Raw genomic sequence first — 16485 nt, forward strand, 5'->3', positions numbered from 1 at the left:
CCCTTTACACGTGTTCTTACGCCTCTTCTGCCTCATCTCTTTTCTCTTCCTTCCTCTCGCCCTGGATTTACTTTCTCCTTCTTACTTTCTCTGTTCTTCCTCTCCACGTTCGCTTTTTTTTTTTGAACGTACCGTCATCATTTTTCCGCCTACATAGCGACATGCGTAGAAAGAGTGCTTGAGGTGAATGCATTTTATATGCAGTTATCAGCTCTTTTATTTTCCGAAAGAGTTTCTTTGTGATGTACATATAGAATATTTTTAAAAATGACCGAACGAAAGAGAGAAAGAGAGAGAGAGAGAGAGAAGAATTAAAGTAAAAGAGATCTTTTCAAAATTTTGTAAAATTAGAAGAAAATCTCCGACTTTATATTTTATATAAAATATATATAAAAAAATGTAACAAAAAACGTTTATTTAAAATAATTTTAAGTTTAGTTTAACTAAAATCACGATTTTCTCACAGAAATACATTTTTCAAGAATTATGTACAAGCGTTCTCATTTTACACGGCGTTGTTTTACTTTCCAGAGGCTTTCTCTGAAAAAGGGCTGGCGCCGCGACACTCTCGAGCGAAATCGAGTCCTTTTACCAGCCCTCGAGTCGTCGGAAACCCCGTGTCTTTCCACAAGTCGCCCAATGTCGTCCTTTTTTTACCTTCTCCACTTCCGCTCGCTCTCGTTGTCCCTTTCTCTCTTTTTTGACTCGACTGACAGGATACTCGGTGTCTTTTCCCGACATCGTCTCCTCGTTATCGCCGTAAATGGCAATTTCGTCGTTATTATTAGGAGCGCTTGAGGTTAAACAGGGGGTGGAAAAGAACCGTGTGTTTACTCTCTCCGAAAACCACTCGAGTGAACAAGCTCGTGCCACGAGAGCTCGGAGTTTGTGACTGCGCTCGACTGGTTTCTAGCGTACGATCGTTTTGAGAGAAGATACTCAAACCCGGGGCCAAGTAGGACTAATTTAAGCTGACTGATAAAGTAAAGTTTTTTTTTTTAATCGCCCGAGAAAAATCTAACGTTGAGACTCAATTTTGATAGCACATTTTCGATAGTGTACTTCGACTGTGCAGCCATCATGGGGGAATTCATCGTCCTGAGTTCATGATTCACGTTTCTACGATAGTGCAAAAGTTATTAAATAATTTATCGGGGACCTAACGTGCGTCGCGTAACACGCCGCGGTCACCTGGTCACGGCGCCAGCCGTACGCAGAGAATCGCGATAGGATCAGTCTCGCTGGCGCGCTCAGCTTCAGGATCGCCACCGAACCCGATCGTTCCGCGTGGGTGGCCTGCCACCTCTTCCAACGGCGCAGCCTGCCACCACCATCGGTCGTGTGCTATGATACGGTGGTGTGTCCGCGCAGGCCTCTCTTCTCCTCGGATGATGAATGATCCCCGCGCACCCCACGGTCCCTTCCTCCACGCGACTCGCGCCCTGTCGTGGCCCTACCGGCCCACCGCGTCCACCTTCGGCCGACGCGTTCGTCTGCCCTCTCCTCCCTTCCCGCCCTTGACGCCATTCCACCATGATACACCTTCCCCTCTCGCATCCCCTGGCCTCGTCATCGAGCAGGCTCGCTCTGGTGGCTTTCGCTCGCCTCCTCTCCCGTCCGCCGACACGCTCGCTTTTATTTCTCGTTTATTTTTCCCACCCGCGAACCGTCGAGATGCAATTTGCATCCGAGCTGCTGCTGTTGCCGCCGTCCCAGCCGGTTGCCGCGAGCAACAACCGGCGTAGAAGCGAACGACTCGCCACCAAGGAAATTGTTTGTCCGCGGAAAGAAAATTTTAGAAAAGCCGACTGAGATAAATAAAAATAAAAAAAAATAAAAAATAAAAAAAGGAAGAAAATATTATCTACGCTGCATATCGCAAATAATCGCCGTTTCAAGATTAATGTAAAATAAATTTTGCGTTGCTTTAAATCGGTATTTCATCGGCGTATTACGTATTAATAGCACCGATGTAATTTATTCCGATAACATTAATTTTTATTTCAATGTTCGAGATAAAGATAAATAAATTATTCGAATTAAAGAGATGATACGTTATGTTTGCATTTGATATTCACGCCTGACGGTACTCGTGTCAATATTACACGAAAGGATCTTTCTGAATTCATGTTATAACTGCAGATGTAATATCCGATTAACAGCGCGTTTCGAGTAAATCCACATGACTTTTGAGTGCATAGTTAAGTGGATACAGTAGTCCGTTAAATAATGACTGACTTCGCCACGGCTGACGACTGTGAAAGACGACGGTGACACGTTCCGACAACCGGCTTCAAAAAACACGATGGTGACTGCGTAAAGAAGAAGCGGGACGGAGAGGGGAATTGTTCCGGAGAACTAGCTCTCGTTCCTACGGTTTACGAGAGAGAGACGACTTGACGACTTGCGCGCGCGAGCGTTGGGCTTCCCTCTATGCGGCTACCTGAGATCCGAAAGATGAGCCGGGATGAAGAAAGAGAGACACTGCCCGGGCTTCATATTTTATGCTTTTAGGGGGGGCCTTTTATATGCTCGACTACGGGGGCACCCAGCGTGTCGAATAGAATTCGGAAGGCTGGGTGTATACGCGATAGGTATTTTGACATGCCCGAGAAATTAGTATAATAAAGGGACTAGAGGTAAAGCGGCCTAAGTGCCTAAACACACGCCGTAAATCTTCCTCTCTCTCCGCTTTCCCTGCTCCTCTCGCCGAGCTACGTAACCCGCCGACCGGACGGCCGTCGAAATTGTCTCGTCGAGGCCCACTTTGCGGCGTTTGATCGATCGAAATGCACCGCAGACACAAGGCGCGGGGCCTTTAACGGTCCCCATCGCGTCTTCGACGGTTTTATTACCGTTCGCCGTAACGCCCGTCTAACTTCCCGTCTCTCCGCCGCCAACCCTATCTCGTCTCGCTTCTGACGATAATGCTCGCGGAACTCGATCGCGTTTTACGGCGAATATCCGCGATACGTGACTCGAGTAAAAATTCACCGCGAAACATTGGAGACGGGAATATCAATCGTCTGATATAGCGAAACATCGATGATGTCGATAATAAGAACTTCCGTCGGAGACGTACAAGACTATTTTCTTCGAAATCCTATGCCTCTTTGTACTCGTCTCGTATCCCGCGGGAATCAATGGTTATCGGCAGATTAACGTTGGATCATTCGTTAACATATGCGGCTCGTGTTGCGCAATAATCGTGTACTACGTTATCTCAAAATTTATCTTAGCCCGGCGAGGTAATTCGCATAATTAAAAGGTATCTATGAAGCGCGCGCGGCGTTGTTTAAATGGCTCGCGTTGATCAACGGACAGCGGACCATGCGATTCTTGGTGCCTAGCAGCCTCGTTCGACGCCAATGTGAGTGCGGCGAAGGTACATACGTAGATACGTATGAACGCCGGCCATCCAGCGCGAGAGGTCGATCGATCTCTCTTTCGTCGTTGCGCGGCCACCGTGTCGCTACCACGCCACTCCGACGTACCCACGTCGCTGTCGTTGCTGGTGGGGAGGTCAGTGTGGAAGTTGCTGATGTTGCTTCTGGTTTACAGGGTGTGGCGAGTGAGGAGAAGCGCCTGTCCCTCGCGTACCGCCTTCGCCGTGGTCACATGACCCAGGAGTTCGCTCGACGGTTCGACGGGAGCAAGGAGAAAGAGAAGCCCGAATGGTTAAGCGTTGCTTGTCAAGCGACCAAGTCCCGCCCAGAGAACTGGTCGATACTGCGCGCGCAAAGTCTCCGGTTTGCCGTCCGTTGCACCACGCTGCGCGAAACCACCGGTTCTTCAGGGTATCCTGGTCTGGTGGGGCTAGTCGGTGCGCGTGGGAGGAGGAACGTCAGGCCAGTGGAGTCCGGGAAGTCGAGCAGCGCAGACGCGTTGTGCGCCGTGCGTTCCTCGTAAAGTCCAGATACAATAATCGACAGCGACGATCAGCCGTGACGAGACGCAAAAGAGAATTCGCGGTGGATAGTGAGCAAATTCGCGAACCTCCGGGAGGTCCACCGCGATAACGGATCTGCGCTCGCGATTGCCTCGAGGGGAGGGACCTCTCTTGGTTACCGCGAGCCACCATGTCGATACGAAGGAACGCCTGGTGACAGAGGACGAGGAGGAGACGGAAAAAGTACGAGGGGAGGTCGCGAGAGACCTAATATGCCTTGCCGCAAGTGAGGGTGATGTTTCCCTGGACTTTCCTTTAAGAGAAGAGAAAACTCGTCGACTCCGCGACGGGTGAGACGAATCATCGGGGGAAAGAGGGAAAGCGCGGATCGATCGGAGCAGGAAGATCGGACTGAACGCGTACGAATAAGTGTTGTCGTGCGCTCGAGGAGGGATGCCTACGAAGGGGGAGAGGGGAAAAGCGACGGACTTCAGCATCGCGGCCATCATGGCGCCCAGGGGTCCGTCCTTCGGGCATTACCACCTGCAGGGCATCGGTAACGCTGCTGCCACCGCTAATACCAGCCTAGAATGTCCACCCGGCAAAGGATTCGTTGCTGAATCGACGCTGGATAATCGTTAGTACCTTCTTTTTAATAAACGTAAAAACTACTAGTTATCTCTTTAAAGAACACCCCTTTTTGTTATCAAAATAGACGTACTTTTCTGTCACGGAAAGATAAATGGCATTTTTCACAATCTTTACGAACTCTATATCGTTTAATGAATTATGGAAACATGAAGTTGTGTACATATGTTAATCTTATTTCAGTTAAACCTAGCAAGTGAGATTTTGTAAATTTATAAACAAGCTATTTTCGTATTTTAATCTCATGGTAATAGGAAAGGCATTTTTTTGCAGGTGCTTGATTACGATCATTTCATTACTTATCCAGATAATAATTATCTGGATAACGTTAAATTCTACAAATCTGTTGTTGACATAGTGTGAAGCTCGATGAAATTCTAACCAACGATAAGATAAGAATGTTAACAAACAGGAAGTCTTTAACGATTAAATCGTAATTCTTAACAAAAATTGAGTTACTACTTATTAGCTCACTTTTTTTTTTTTTTTCTCCCCGTAAATGGAATTTTTGATTTAAGACGAAGCGTTACCATCGAGAATGTGTTTTCTTTCGTTCGCGCCGAGCTATTTTTGCGTGATATTTATACGTTTGACATTTCCGAGACACGGCGTGACAATGGAAAGTGTGAGAAATAAACTGTCGCAGACGGAACGCGGACGCGAGGAAGAAACGAAGCCGATGGAAATGTCAGACGTAGAAGTGATAAACGCGAACGCGGCTCGTTTCGCGCGTTGCTGCCGGCAGCGATGATCGTAAACGGTGGAACGCACTTTGCAACATCGTCGTAAAACAATTTAATCGTCGTACCTCCGCGGTGTCGTAATATCGTCCGTCGCGAAGACGGCTCCTAATTTCGTACAGATCGGGGGGACGAAAACGTATTCGACAAAGTTACTTTATCTTTATTCACGTTCTGGTTGCATAGTCTTTCGCAATGAGTCAGCGTTTTCCTTTCACACTTGTCAATACACAGGTACGCCGGTCACAGTCAGTTTTGTAGAAGATTTACGAATCCTTTGGGAAAAATTGTATAATTTTCTATGGGAAAAATGTGACGACAGCGAGAAAGATAAAAGAACAAAAAAAAAAAAAAAAAGGAAAAGATAAAAGAAAAACCAAACTTCGAAACAATTTATTGCACTTTGAAACATATTGTGTTCCGTTATTTGTACGACATAATACCGAAAGATATTCCGGAACTCAATTATACGATCATTTTTTTTTTTTTTGCTTTTTTTTCTCCTTTTTGTTTTATCGGCTTTGTCGTTTTTATGAGGTCTATTGAAAATCGTTGTTATTCTTAATATACCGGTTCTAGTAATTGTTTGCACGTTTGGTATTTTGAGAAACGACACGTACTTCGTCATGTGTCGTCGCAGAGAATTTGATTTAACAAATCAAACCATCTCGCGGTTATTAGTGCAGCAATAAAAGTCTTTTCGGGTTAGCGGAGGTTAAATTACGAGTCCATCTTAAGGGTAACTGAGTTTACGATTTAACGAGCTTATTTAGAGCTTGTTAGTGTTAGAGTGTGCAGCGTGCCTCCTGGTCTGTCTGCATTACCGCGCGCTTTTCTATCCGACGGCCTGTGATTCGTTTGAGCGAACGGGCTATTACACATTTTCACATCTGTTAACTTCAACATTTTAGCTATTAGCCTAACCGTTGGCGAAACGCCGAGGCATATTTGCGTTCGTAATCACAGTGATCTCCGATAATGTGTCCGCAAATATTTTCGCAAACGCTATCGGCCTACAATTATCCACGCTAGGTATATGGCAAAACTTTATTATAAATTACTCGATCAAATTTTTATCAATAAATAAAATATTCTTGGGAGTGTGTATATTCCAATCTTTACGAAACTGCGAAGTTTATTTCTCCGCAGATTTGCCGAGCCATTCGGATGATAATTGAGAATAATTACTTTTCGCAACAACTTCAAATTTTAAGTACGGACCAATTAAAACCGCAATAGCGGAGTCAGATAGGCAGCAGTCTCGTTTCGATTTTCCGCTACTTTGGTCTAGAAATGCTGATCGCACGCTGTCCCGTTAATTAGGAATACGCGATTCATCGAGTGAGTGCGCCGGAAGAAAGGAAAAAATAAAAAAAATTCGTCGTTTGGCAGGCCAAGCGATAATTAACGTCCGAAATAGCGGTCGCACTCATGCAACGGGAACGCCGGGCCGCGGTTGTTGCCGGCGAATCGCTGCCAACAAATTGCGCGTAAATTTTACCTGTTCGCACCAGAATTAACGAGCGTCCGCTAGACGCGTTAAGCAGATGGTGATCTAGTAAGACGGGATTCTCGAGTCGTCTTCGCAGATTTATAGTATTTTTCGGTGACGAAAGAAACCAAATGCAAATTGGACGCGGGGATTCGTCAGAGCCAGGAAATGTTGTGCGCGCTAGAACCTAGAATTAGTTATCGTCGAGGAATGGCCGAGGAACGGAATAGAAAGGCAAAAGACATCGCGGATTGTAAAAGATTTCTACCTGTTGCAAAACGCGTGGAAGACAATCGGCCGCCGATCGGAAGGCACGCATACGAAGGCTCGCATACACCGCGAAACGTAAAAATCAAGTAACGCGACTAGGCGTTGCATTTGTCATCCGCTATTGCCCGGACTATCGCCGCTTTGCGTAGCTATCAACATTGCGAAATTATTGTCGCGTGTGTATTCCCTCATGTTCAAGCCCCCGATGTGTATAACGATCGATGCACATGGCGTAATTATGAAATTACGAGATAAGAATCGTGTTAACGTGTTCAAATGGAGATCGCGCGCGTTGATGCGCGTTATCACTTCATTTTCTTTTCAGCGTTTCTGAAAAATGTTTACAACTCGCCTTGTTCATTTCTTTTTTTTTTTATCTCCGACAAAGACTCACGCAAATGCAATACGCGCCAGTCCCAATTCGCGCGAGAAATAAGCTCGCGGCATGCACGGCGCGATATCGAGCTTAGGATAATTTAAGATAATATAAAATGCGCACTTCTCTCTCTCTCTCTCTCTCTCTCTCGTTGCAGCCATAATGGCGCTTTTTCCGGTTGATAATCTCGCGCTATCTGCAGGTAGCACGAATTTAAAGAAGTCGAAAAGAAGTGATGATAAGAAGAGACGAGATGCAGAAGAGTAAGAGGGGAGGAAAAAAAAAAGAAAGGAAACGCGCGCGCGGGTTCTTTGCGTTTTTCCACGCAACCTGAATTTTTGTACCGCTCGCTCGAACGTTAATCGCACCGGCGTGTTTTTGTCGCTACAGCGGAGCCTCGTCCGCCGCCTTTCAGCCAGTAATCACATTAGCGCACTTAACGACGCCATTACGCGCGCCGCCGGCGATCCGAAGGATTCTTAATCGTCGCCTACGCCTCGCGAGGCCCTCGCTCCGTCCGGGGCGGTAGGCGGGCATTAAATACCAGCCGCGCAATTACAGATTCATGGGATCCGCGATATCGGCGCAGCGCGCGAGAATCGTAACCGTTGTCTCCGACAAATCCATTATTTTGCGCTCGCGAGAGTAACGCAAGAAAAGTCGCGGTCGCCACGCGCGAGTAACGATCGTCGGCTTAACCCAGATTTAAATCGATTACGAGGCGAGCCGAGTCCGAGCGAGCTCCTTGCCTTTTCCTTCCTTCTTATCGTTTTTCTCTTTTTTTTTTCTCTCTCCTTTTTTTTCCTCTTTAATCCTTTCCCGTTCTCTCTTCTCGCGCGGGTCGAGGATCCGTGTCCTTTTTCGTTATTTTCGAGACGCGCGCTTCCTACGTGCGCGCGAAGATCAGAAACCGGTTCACGTTATACGACGGGGTGTGGGTACATATCCCCGCGTGCTTCCTCGTCTAATTTCCCAGCTAGCGAAATCGGACTCGCTCGTCCTTCTCGCACCGCGAAGAAGACTCTCGCATGCGCGAAATTAGCGGATCCGTTACAAACCGGTTTAAACCCTCTCCCGCCCTGTAAGCACGACGCCGGGGCTCGAGTGAAGGGTATTCGGATTAAGGAATTACGTAAATTCGCGCGAGTCTCTGATAAGATTGCCCCGCGCTCGTTTGCGTACGCAGGTAACTAAGTGTTTTACATAACAGAGTTCTCAAACGCGAGATAATGAGGCACCGCGAGAAGTTCGACATAATGCAAACGAAGCTCGACCGCACAGAAATTATACGAATAAACCAGAAAATGAAGAAGCTAATGAAACGTGATTTTTCATCTTTATGAATTCTTTACCGCAGTCGTTGTCTCGTTATTACATAATTGATGTTACATGACGTATGTGCGACACACTCTGGTTTAGCGGAAAATCGAGTGAACTTGACGTGGAAATAACACGGGCGTGAAAATAACTTGCCCCTCCCTCCAAAATAGTTCCGCGTGTAATTTAATTGTCATGCGAAATCTCTTAAAACTAATGAAATCCCGACAGAGGAACGCGGCGTATACTCGATCCTAAACTCCATCTCCGGCCGGATTACAGCGACGTAATTAGTCGTGAGACGAAGCCGCGTTTGCGTGATCCACCGGCGGCGTGTCTCACGATCTAAATAAAATGCAATTTATTTTTCTCAAAGCGCGCAACTCTTTTTAATCCGTCGGCGAGTAATGGCGTCGTGTTGACGGTTCGTTGCGAAACCAGGTAATGCCGGCGTTTTGCACGCGCGCGCCGGTATTTTTTTGCGCCGTTTCCGTCGATTATTTCTTTCAAAGTACCCTAATTAAGAGCCATCACACTTGGCCACTTGGATCATATCGGAGCGCGAGCGCACGAGATAATACGTCAGCCGCGGCTATTCGAGCTATAATTATCACAATTTTCCGTAGCGTAATCGGAATATCACACGTTACCGTGCTATGTAATTTGAAAACCGTTTTCTCCTCGAGCGGCGATAATCCGCAAATAATCGCGGCAGCCGGGTCGCAGTTCCAGCCGCGGATGTATAAATAGACGGAGGATGGTTAATCGAATCGCGTCATTGAGAGCCACCGAAATTAGAGCGAGTTGTCTGAGGCAGACGTATTCGGTCCACCTGTATTAAGTTTCACGGAGGTTATTTCATTCTGAATGAACGTGTACCCTTTTCAAAGTCACTCCTTCCGCGCGAAGGCCGGGGTCCGCGCCGCGACGGGGGTGTTCGACGCGAGCAGCGATTCCGGTGAACGGGCGATATCGTTCGCCGGAGCGATCCTCACGGAGCCGAGTCCTTCGGAGCGGGACTATGGTGGTGACAGGATTCTGGGTGGTCGTTCGTCGGCCCGGGCAAAAGGAAACTTACGTCAGTAGCTCGGTCATATTTCTTCTGGTCTTAAAAGATCACATGGAGCACGAGACCACCTCGCGCGCGCCCGCGCACGCACACATTGTGCTATCCGCCCTCCCACCGTCCCCCTTCGCTCTCTCTTTTTCACTCTCTGTGCAACTCCTTCTGTATATTTGCAAAGCTTCCGGTGGAGCGTTCGGCCTGCCCCGTGGTGTCGCTTTATGTGCGCGTGTGCCCGTTGCGAGATCCAGGCACACTTTAAGTCATCCATCGGGATGGACCCGTGGCCCGTTTTTCATCCGACACACGCTGCGCGCCTCGTGCTGCTTCCAAATCCAAAGCGGTTCCAAACGACTTGCCCAAACTATATTTTCTTTTTTTTTTTTCTTAACGCCGAAGAAACGAACGTGCCCCATGGAAAGCGAAGTAGGTCATTTGTAACAATTGTGAAGCTGTATATATATGGCGCCTCTTTAGGTCCGAAACAATTCGAGCTGCTCGTATAATTTACGAATAACATGAATGGTGGACCCCGGGTTTGCATTTTGCTGTTTAAAATTCATGTCCGTTCGTAGGAATATTTTTTTAATTATTCTTTCGTATATCGTATACATGTATCTCGCGGTGCAATTTTTCTCAAGAAATTTCTGTATTAATTATTATGATGGTGCCGCTGTTATTTCACGCGGTACTTTTTATTTTCCCTATCGGCCTGTTCATCGGCGCGCGTATCTGTTTCTCGGAAAGGCGGAACTGAAAACCGTGTCGTTGTTGGAATAGGTGGATTTTCAGCTGTAAAACCGATTGTTCGCAAATTAACGAGCAACGCACGGGGGGCAAGATGTACGTCCGGGCAATTTTACCGTGCGTGACGTCGCGGAAGGTCGACGACGGCGAATGCATTCGCGGCTCACGCGAGAGTCGCGCGTGTCGAGGTGTTAATTTTAACACACCGGGCTCTTTTTTTCCCCTATCGGACGCGCGTCCACCGGCTGTTCTCGCGCGCGAAAACTTCTCTGGAACCAAGGCGGTTCTCGGCAACGCGATGGCTTAATGAGGAGACCACGCGATTTCGAAACCCCGCAGAAAAAAAAAAGAATAAAAAAAAACAAAGGTGTAGATGCGTGCATATGTGTCTCTATGTTTCGTTCTCGCTCACATCTTTGCACGTAACTTGCGAGCGACGTGACACGCGTGCCGCGACGCGAACTACAGACGTGGCCTCCGCAGCGAGCATTATTATTAGCCGGGTGCGTGTGTGCGTAAACGCGTGAGTGCGTGCACATCTGCGTGCACACACGCATGTGCACGCACGCAACGCGCGAGCAGCACGCGATGCGCGTAACTATGGGGCGCGCTCAAGGCGCACTTCTTCTCCTAGCGCTGCCGACTCGCTCTCTCAGCTTTCGCGAAATTCACACATTTTATTCGTGTAGAAATCCAAACGATGCTCATATTTCAGAATTAAAATGACATAAAGTTCTACGTCAAAAATAATACAGCTTTCTACGAATTTCAAGAAGCCAGAAAATAATTGCCTCGAGGCGATCAAGGAATCCGGTAGTCGGCAGCGAGACCTCGTAAAAAAGGCGGCTTGTTTTACCTAAACGGAACGCAAATAGCTAAGAACGTCGCACACTGCGACGTGCGAAACGGTGAAAATAATCGCCTCTCGCGTCTCGCGAAACAGAGAAAAGCACAAGTTGGTAGCTCATTAAGCCGTTACCGGGCCAAGTCCTCTCCGGAAATGAAAGGGACTCGGGCATTCCCCATTTTTATCAAAGAACCATCTTCGTAAACGATAAATATGATGGGTATGCCCGTATCGTGGATAATTATTCTCCCTGCCTCCTTTCGAAAATATTTTACAAATATACACCGCGCCTTGCCTCGCGTTAACATTGAATGCTATCTTGATGATAGGCAAGTGAGCCCCGAGTTCGCGCGTCCCGTATTAAATACAGTTAAATACAGCTGTTGGGTCCTCCTCAGCCCTCCGATACGCGATTTTCACATTAAGCAAATAAATTTCCTATATCGGACAGCCTTATCTGGTGGCAGACGCGGCGGCTAAATGGAAATAAGAACAAGAAGGCGAACCGTAATAGTGTTTTCCGTGCGAACAGAAGTGGTTTAGCGCGGAAGGAGACGGTCGTGGCGGATCCGCGCGGCCGGTTTCTCGTCGACGACAACCGCGTCGATAAATTTCTCGGCGTAGCGCCGCACGTGCGTGAACGCACTCGCGAACAACGCCGGGCCGGTGGATCCAATTTGAGATAAACGCGCGCCCGGAAGACGCATTGTTCGCGCGGAATCGTACAAATTAACAGATCGATATCGCGGACCCGGCGCAATTAACATTGTGTACACACCGGCACGGCAGCGGATCGGCTTTCTTGAAAATCTGACGGTTTAATTAGGCGCCGGCCACCACCTTGTGGCAGATGCGGGGCCCCGGCCGATTAATTAAACAGGCGGCGGACCCCTCCGATATCGTCCGGGCTCATCTCGCTCATTTAAATCGACGCGGTTTGCGATAATCGTGCGCCCGCTCCGAGAATCTCCTTTCTACATCTCACGCGACGGCCGTTGACGCTGTTATTCTGCGATAAATCTCAACTCGGTATCGACACGGCCGTAATCTTCCACCGGAGCCGTTTCGCCAAACGAGAAACTCGATCAACTTATTAATGTTATAATTTCGATGGAAATTGAAATTGATTTTTTTTTTCTTTTATTTATTCGCAGGTGTTCAACCGTCGCCGGTAAACATTGTCGCGACGGCGACGGTGGTGACGGAGGAGGCCCTCCTGGGTGACGAGGAGGCTGAGAATTGCGAGGGCGAGAGCGAGAGCACCGAGAAATCCGCGAACGAGGAGGACGAAGAGGTGGACGTCGACGTCGAGGAGTGCAGCAGCGTCGACGACGGCCCGGTCGACGGGGTGCTGCCGGACGATCTCACGGGGGTTCGCACGCCCTCGCGAAAATCTAACGCGGACGGCGCTTGCAACACAAGCGAGAAGAAGCAAAGAAGCGGTTTAAGGACCTGCTGCAATTCCGACGAGCTGCGTGACGTTGAGTGCCAGCTCGAGACCAAGGAGCTCTGGGACAAGTTCAACGACCTCGGCACGGAGATGATCATCACGAAGACCGGCCGGTAAGTGTCGATAGCGAGAAGTGCGAGAATATCGGGGGAAGGTATCAATGTCGTTTCGAGGAACTCGGTATTAAGACCAGTGTCGGAGACCACGGATTAAAAAAAAAAAAAAAAAAATGCATTTTTAACGCGGACGGAACGGAAGGGTCCGCCGAGAGGTCTTGCTCTTTCAACTTCGCCGCCCATCGGCAATTATCTTTACGATATCGTAACGCAACTCATATTCGCGCGCTCGTTAATCGTCCGTATTTAAAGACCGCGACGCGCGCCTTTAATTCGCGAGCAAATAGCGGAGAAAAAAAGAAAAAAATCCTCGTGACGCCGAGAGTCGGTAGCGCGGGCAGCGACCAAGTACGTCAGCGTACCCGAACTAATGGATTTCATTGACTGACGTTTTATGAGATATTTAAGGGAGTTTCAGACGTAATTTATCGCGCCCGTTTACGCGCGGACGCGCGCATTTTTATAGGTATGCTAATAAAGTTTCGAACCGGTAAAGCCGCAGCTGCGGCCGAGATGCGTGACCACGTCGGAATTATGAGATATTCGTGCGCACGGGGTTAGTTGAGAGAGAGAAAGAGAGCTAACCATCGGCTGTGTGTTGCGGCGGTGTGTGCGTGTGCGCGCAACCTCGAGGCGCTACCGCGATGATCGATGCGTCGCATTATCGCCCGAAGTTCGCGATCGCGATCGGAGGACCCTCGGTACTCCGGGAACTCCGTTCTTCAGAAACACTCCGGAGATGCTGCAATCGCGATAAGCTACCAGACTAATTGCGAAATACCGCCGCTCACCGTACGGCGTCTTTTACTCGCCAGCGTTCAAGTGCCAGAAATGCAATCTTTGACTATTATTATTAATAATAAATATTGTTTTTAGTCACGAGAAAGAGAACGTGTCAAATATATGTAAAAGTGTCATCTGTTGATTTGGAAATTTAAATACGCACACTTTTTAGATATTGTATATATTAAATCGATAACGAGAAATCTGTAAAAATTAAATATTTAATATTCTTTCAATTGTGACTCGTAATACTATTCCCGATAATCTATTCCAGCGATATTCGATTCCAATATTCTTCCTCGATAATGAAAATTAATGTGCCGTCCTTATTTCTAAAACCACCTGGATTTACGGTGGTCGCCGATAAAATTTCCGCCGTCTATCGCAGAAAGCCTTCCCAGAACTTAACATTTTTTTTTTTTTTTTGCGGGAGCGTTCCGTTTAATTCACTTAGACCACGCATTTTAATTACAATTAAACGTGTATTAATCATTCGCTCCGCTGGAGACCGTTTTATTTTACGCGGCTACCGCTTTGCTTCGCATAGCGCAAGGTTTGCAACGCGACACGTACCATGTGGTATATTTATGCGGTGCAGAAAGTAGACGATAATCCGATAAGCTTTATACGCGGCTGCAACTATGAGTGTGATTGTGGTTAAGCGGCACTATCCGCAATTACGAGGCGCGCTTCGAGAATTGCGCAAACAGGTGTCTTCCGATCAAGGATAGTTACGCGGAATCTATCTGCGGCATTTTTACGGTCGCCAAGTATGACTCCGCGCATTTGAAAAAGCTGAAAAAGAAGCCCTCGCTGATAAGGTCCGCCCGATCTATTTTTCTCGTTTCGCGTTTATTTAAATCGCTCGTCGAGCAACAAATCACCGGATCAGGCGTCTGAAAACCTCTCGCAGCCTCGAGCGACCAGTTTTAGATTGCCGCTTTGATAAATCCCACCATTGCGCTTTAAAGGTATTATACGAGTTAATTCTTTTTACGAATGTGTACTTTCTTGCTTCTCCTACGTACGCCCCGCGGCGTACGCCGTCCTGCGGGTTGTTTGTGGTGGAAATGTAGCTGTTACCGAAGCGCAGCCTTGACGTGTCGGGCGCATATACAAACGCCGTGCGTTACGTTTGTCCAGCACGCGCTCGCACGTTAGATGTATTCCGGATAAGCTTCGCGATTATTCCCCGATATTAGCGCCTACGATTCCTCCTCGTGCGCAACAATGTGCGACACGCGGCGCGACAGTATTACGTTATCGAAAGGAGAAAGCGACGTGTTAGATAAATCACGTGCCGGCTCGTTAGACTTGGTCACCGCGAGATCTCGGATCGCTGGGACGACGATCAAAAGTACACGGCGCGAGTTGGCGGTGGACGGCCGGATTCCCAGATTTACGGGATCGCAACGACTGGCTCTCTTAAATCATCCTCTGATTCGCGACTGACTGGTGAGAAGTGCTTCTCGCTACGTAAACCTCGACGTTCGCGATAATAATAAAAAAAAAAAAAAAAAAAAAAAAGATACGGGAAACAGCGAAATCGGATGGCGGTGGGAGAAGGTAAGAGCAGGCGAGCTCGAGCGCGGCGCCATGCGGGAGGTAGAGATGATAATCGATAAGCCGCGTGAGCTTGTAATCGAGAGTGCGATTTCGGATAAGCCGGCAGGCCTCTAATTACGAAATACTTAGCGGCTCTCGGGGAGCCGGGTAATTATCGTCGAGCGTAAGGTGTCGGGGACGAGGGGCCACCTTCCAGGCGGGCTGAGCTTCGGAACGCGATCGGCGGGCTGTTACATTATAGCAGCTCGTGTGTGTTTACGCCAAGCGCGCGGAAAGCAGATGATAATTGGATAAGCCGCGTACGCACGGGATGATTTCGGGATAAGACGGACGGCGGGTAATTACAAAACGCCGCGAGAGAGCCTCGGGCAGGGAGGAGCGATGATCGCCTGAGAATATAACCCGCTTACAATCCGTGCAACCTTGAGACGTCGTCGCGGAGAACGCGCGCTGCCCCTGTTATCGTCGGAAAGTGGTAAAGCGATATCGAGTTTAGGATACGGTTAACAACGTTTTCCCCTCCCTCCCCGTGTAATTACAAAGAGCACGAGTGCGCGAACTAGAGAAAATTATTTTACGACTGTTGCTCTGTAAATAAGGTTCGTTGACACCTTAATTTGATGGAGCTGGTCAGCGAGGAGAGACAAATTGCAGCATTGAACGACATTTTCCGCTATTTTATTCCCAGTGAATAGAATTAAATCCTTGAGCATTAAATATTCGATACGGGAGATGACTTTGAGGGTCTCCGGGCACAATGAGCTACCAAAGGTTCATTAAAAAATTCAGAGTAATCCTAGGGCGTGTCGCTGTTCTCCGTGTCCTCGACTGGGCAACGATCGATATATCAAGAACGGTGCAGCAATATACGAATAGCGTCGTTAGCACAAGCAACTCGGCACGAAATCCCAGCTGAGCGTCAGTCGGCCGAGTGACAATACAAATTCGGATTCTACCAATCAGGTGGAATTGTCCGGCCCCATAGGGTGCCAAGACCGTAAACTCCTTCGGTTCGTCCCGGGGCCTCGTCTTTCCCACGTTTACACTCGGCACATTTCGAACATCATCCCTCTCGCTTTTCGTTTTTCTTTATTTATCGCTTCCTTTGCACTTTTGTGCGGGTCAGCTGTTGTAGGAACGGAGGACACATGTCCAAATTCGAGAAAACAGTAAACACTGTA

The 16485-nt window shown here is 48.1% G+C and overlaps 1 protein-coding gene across 1 annotated transcript in view; it reads left to right on the forward strand.

The window, feature by feature from the left end:
* The first annotated feature begins 3579 nt into the window (after positions 1 to 3579).
* Positions 3580 to 16485, forward strand: part of LOC139105242 (T-box transcription factor TBX20) — a 46502-nt gene continuing 33596 nt past the window's right edge. Inside the window, exons 1-2 of the mRNA XM_070661246.1 lie at positions 3580 to 4526; positions 12544 to 12952. Of these exons, the coding sequence (XP_070517347.1) occupies positions 4343 to 4526; positions 12544 to 12952 (593 nt within the window). The 5' untranslated portion in view covers positions 3580 to 4342. The remainder of the gene's footprint in view (positions 4527 to 12543; positions 12953 to 16485) is intronic.

The sequence above is a fragment of the Cardiocondyla obscurior genome, linkage group LG01 (assembly GCF_019399895.1).
Source record: "Cardiocondyla obscurior isolate alpha-2009 linkage group LG01, Cobs3.1, whole genome shotgun sequence".
Taxonomy (NCBI): Eukaryota; Metazoa; Arthropoda; class Insecta; order Hymenoptera; family Formicidae; genus Cardiocondyla; species Cardiocondyla obscurior.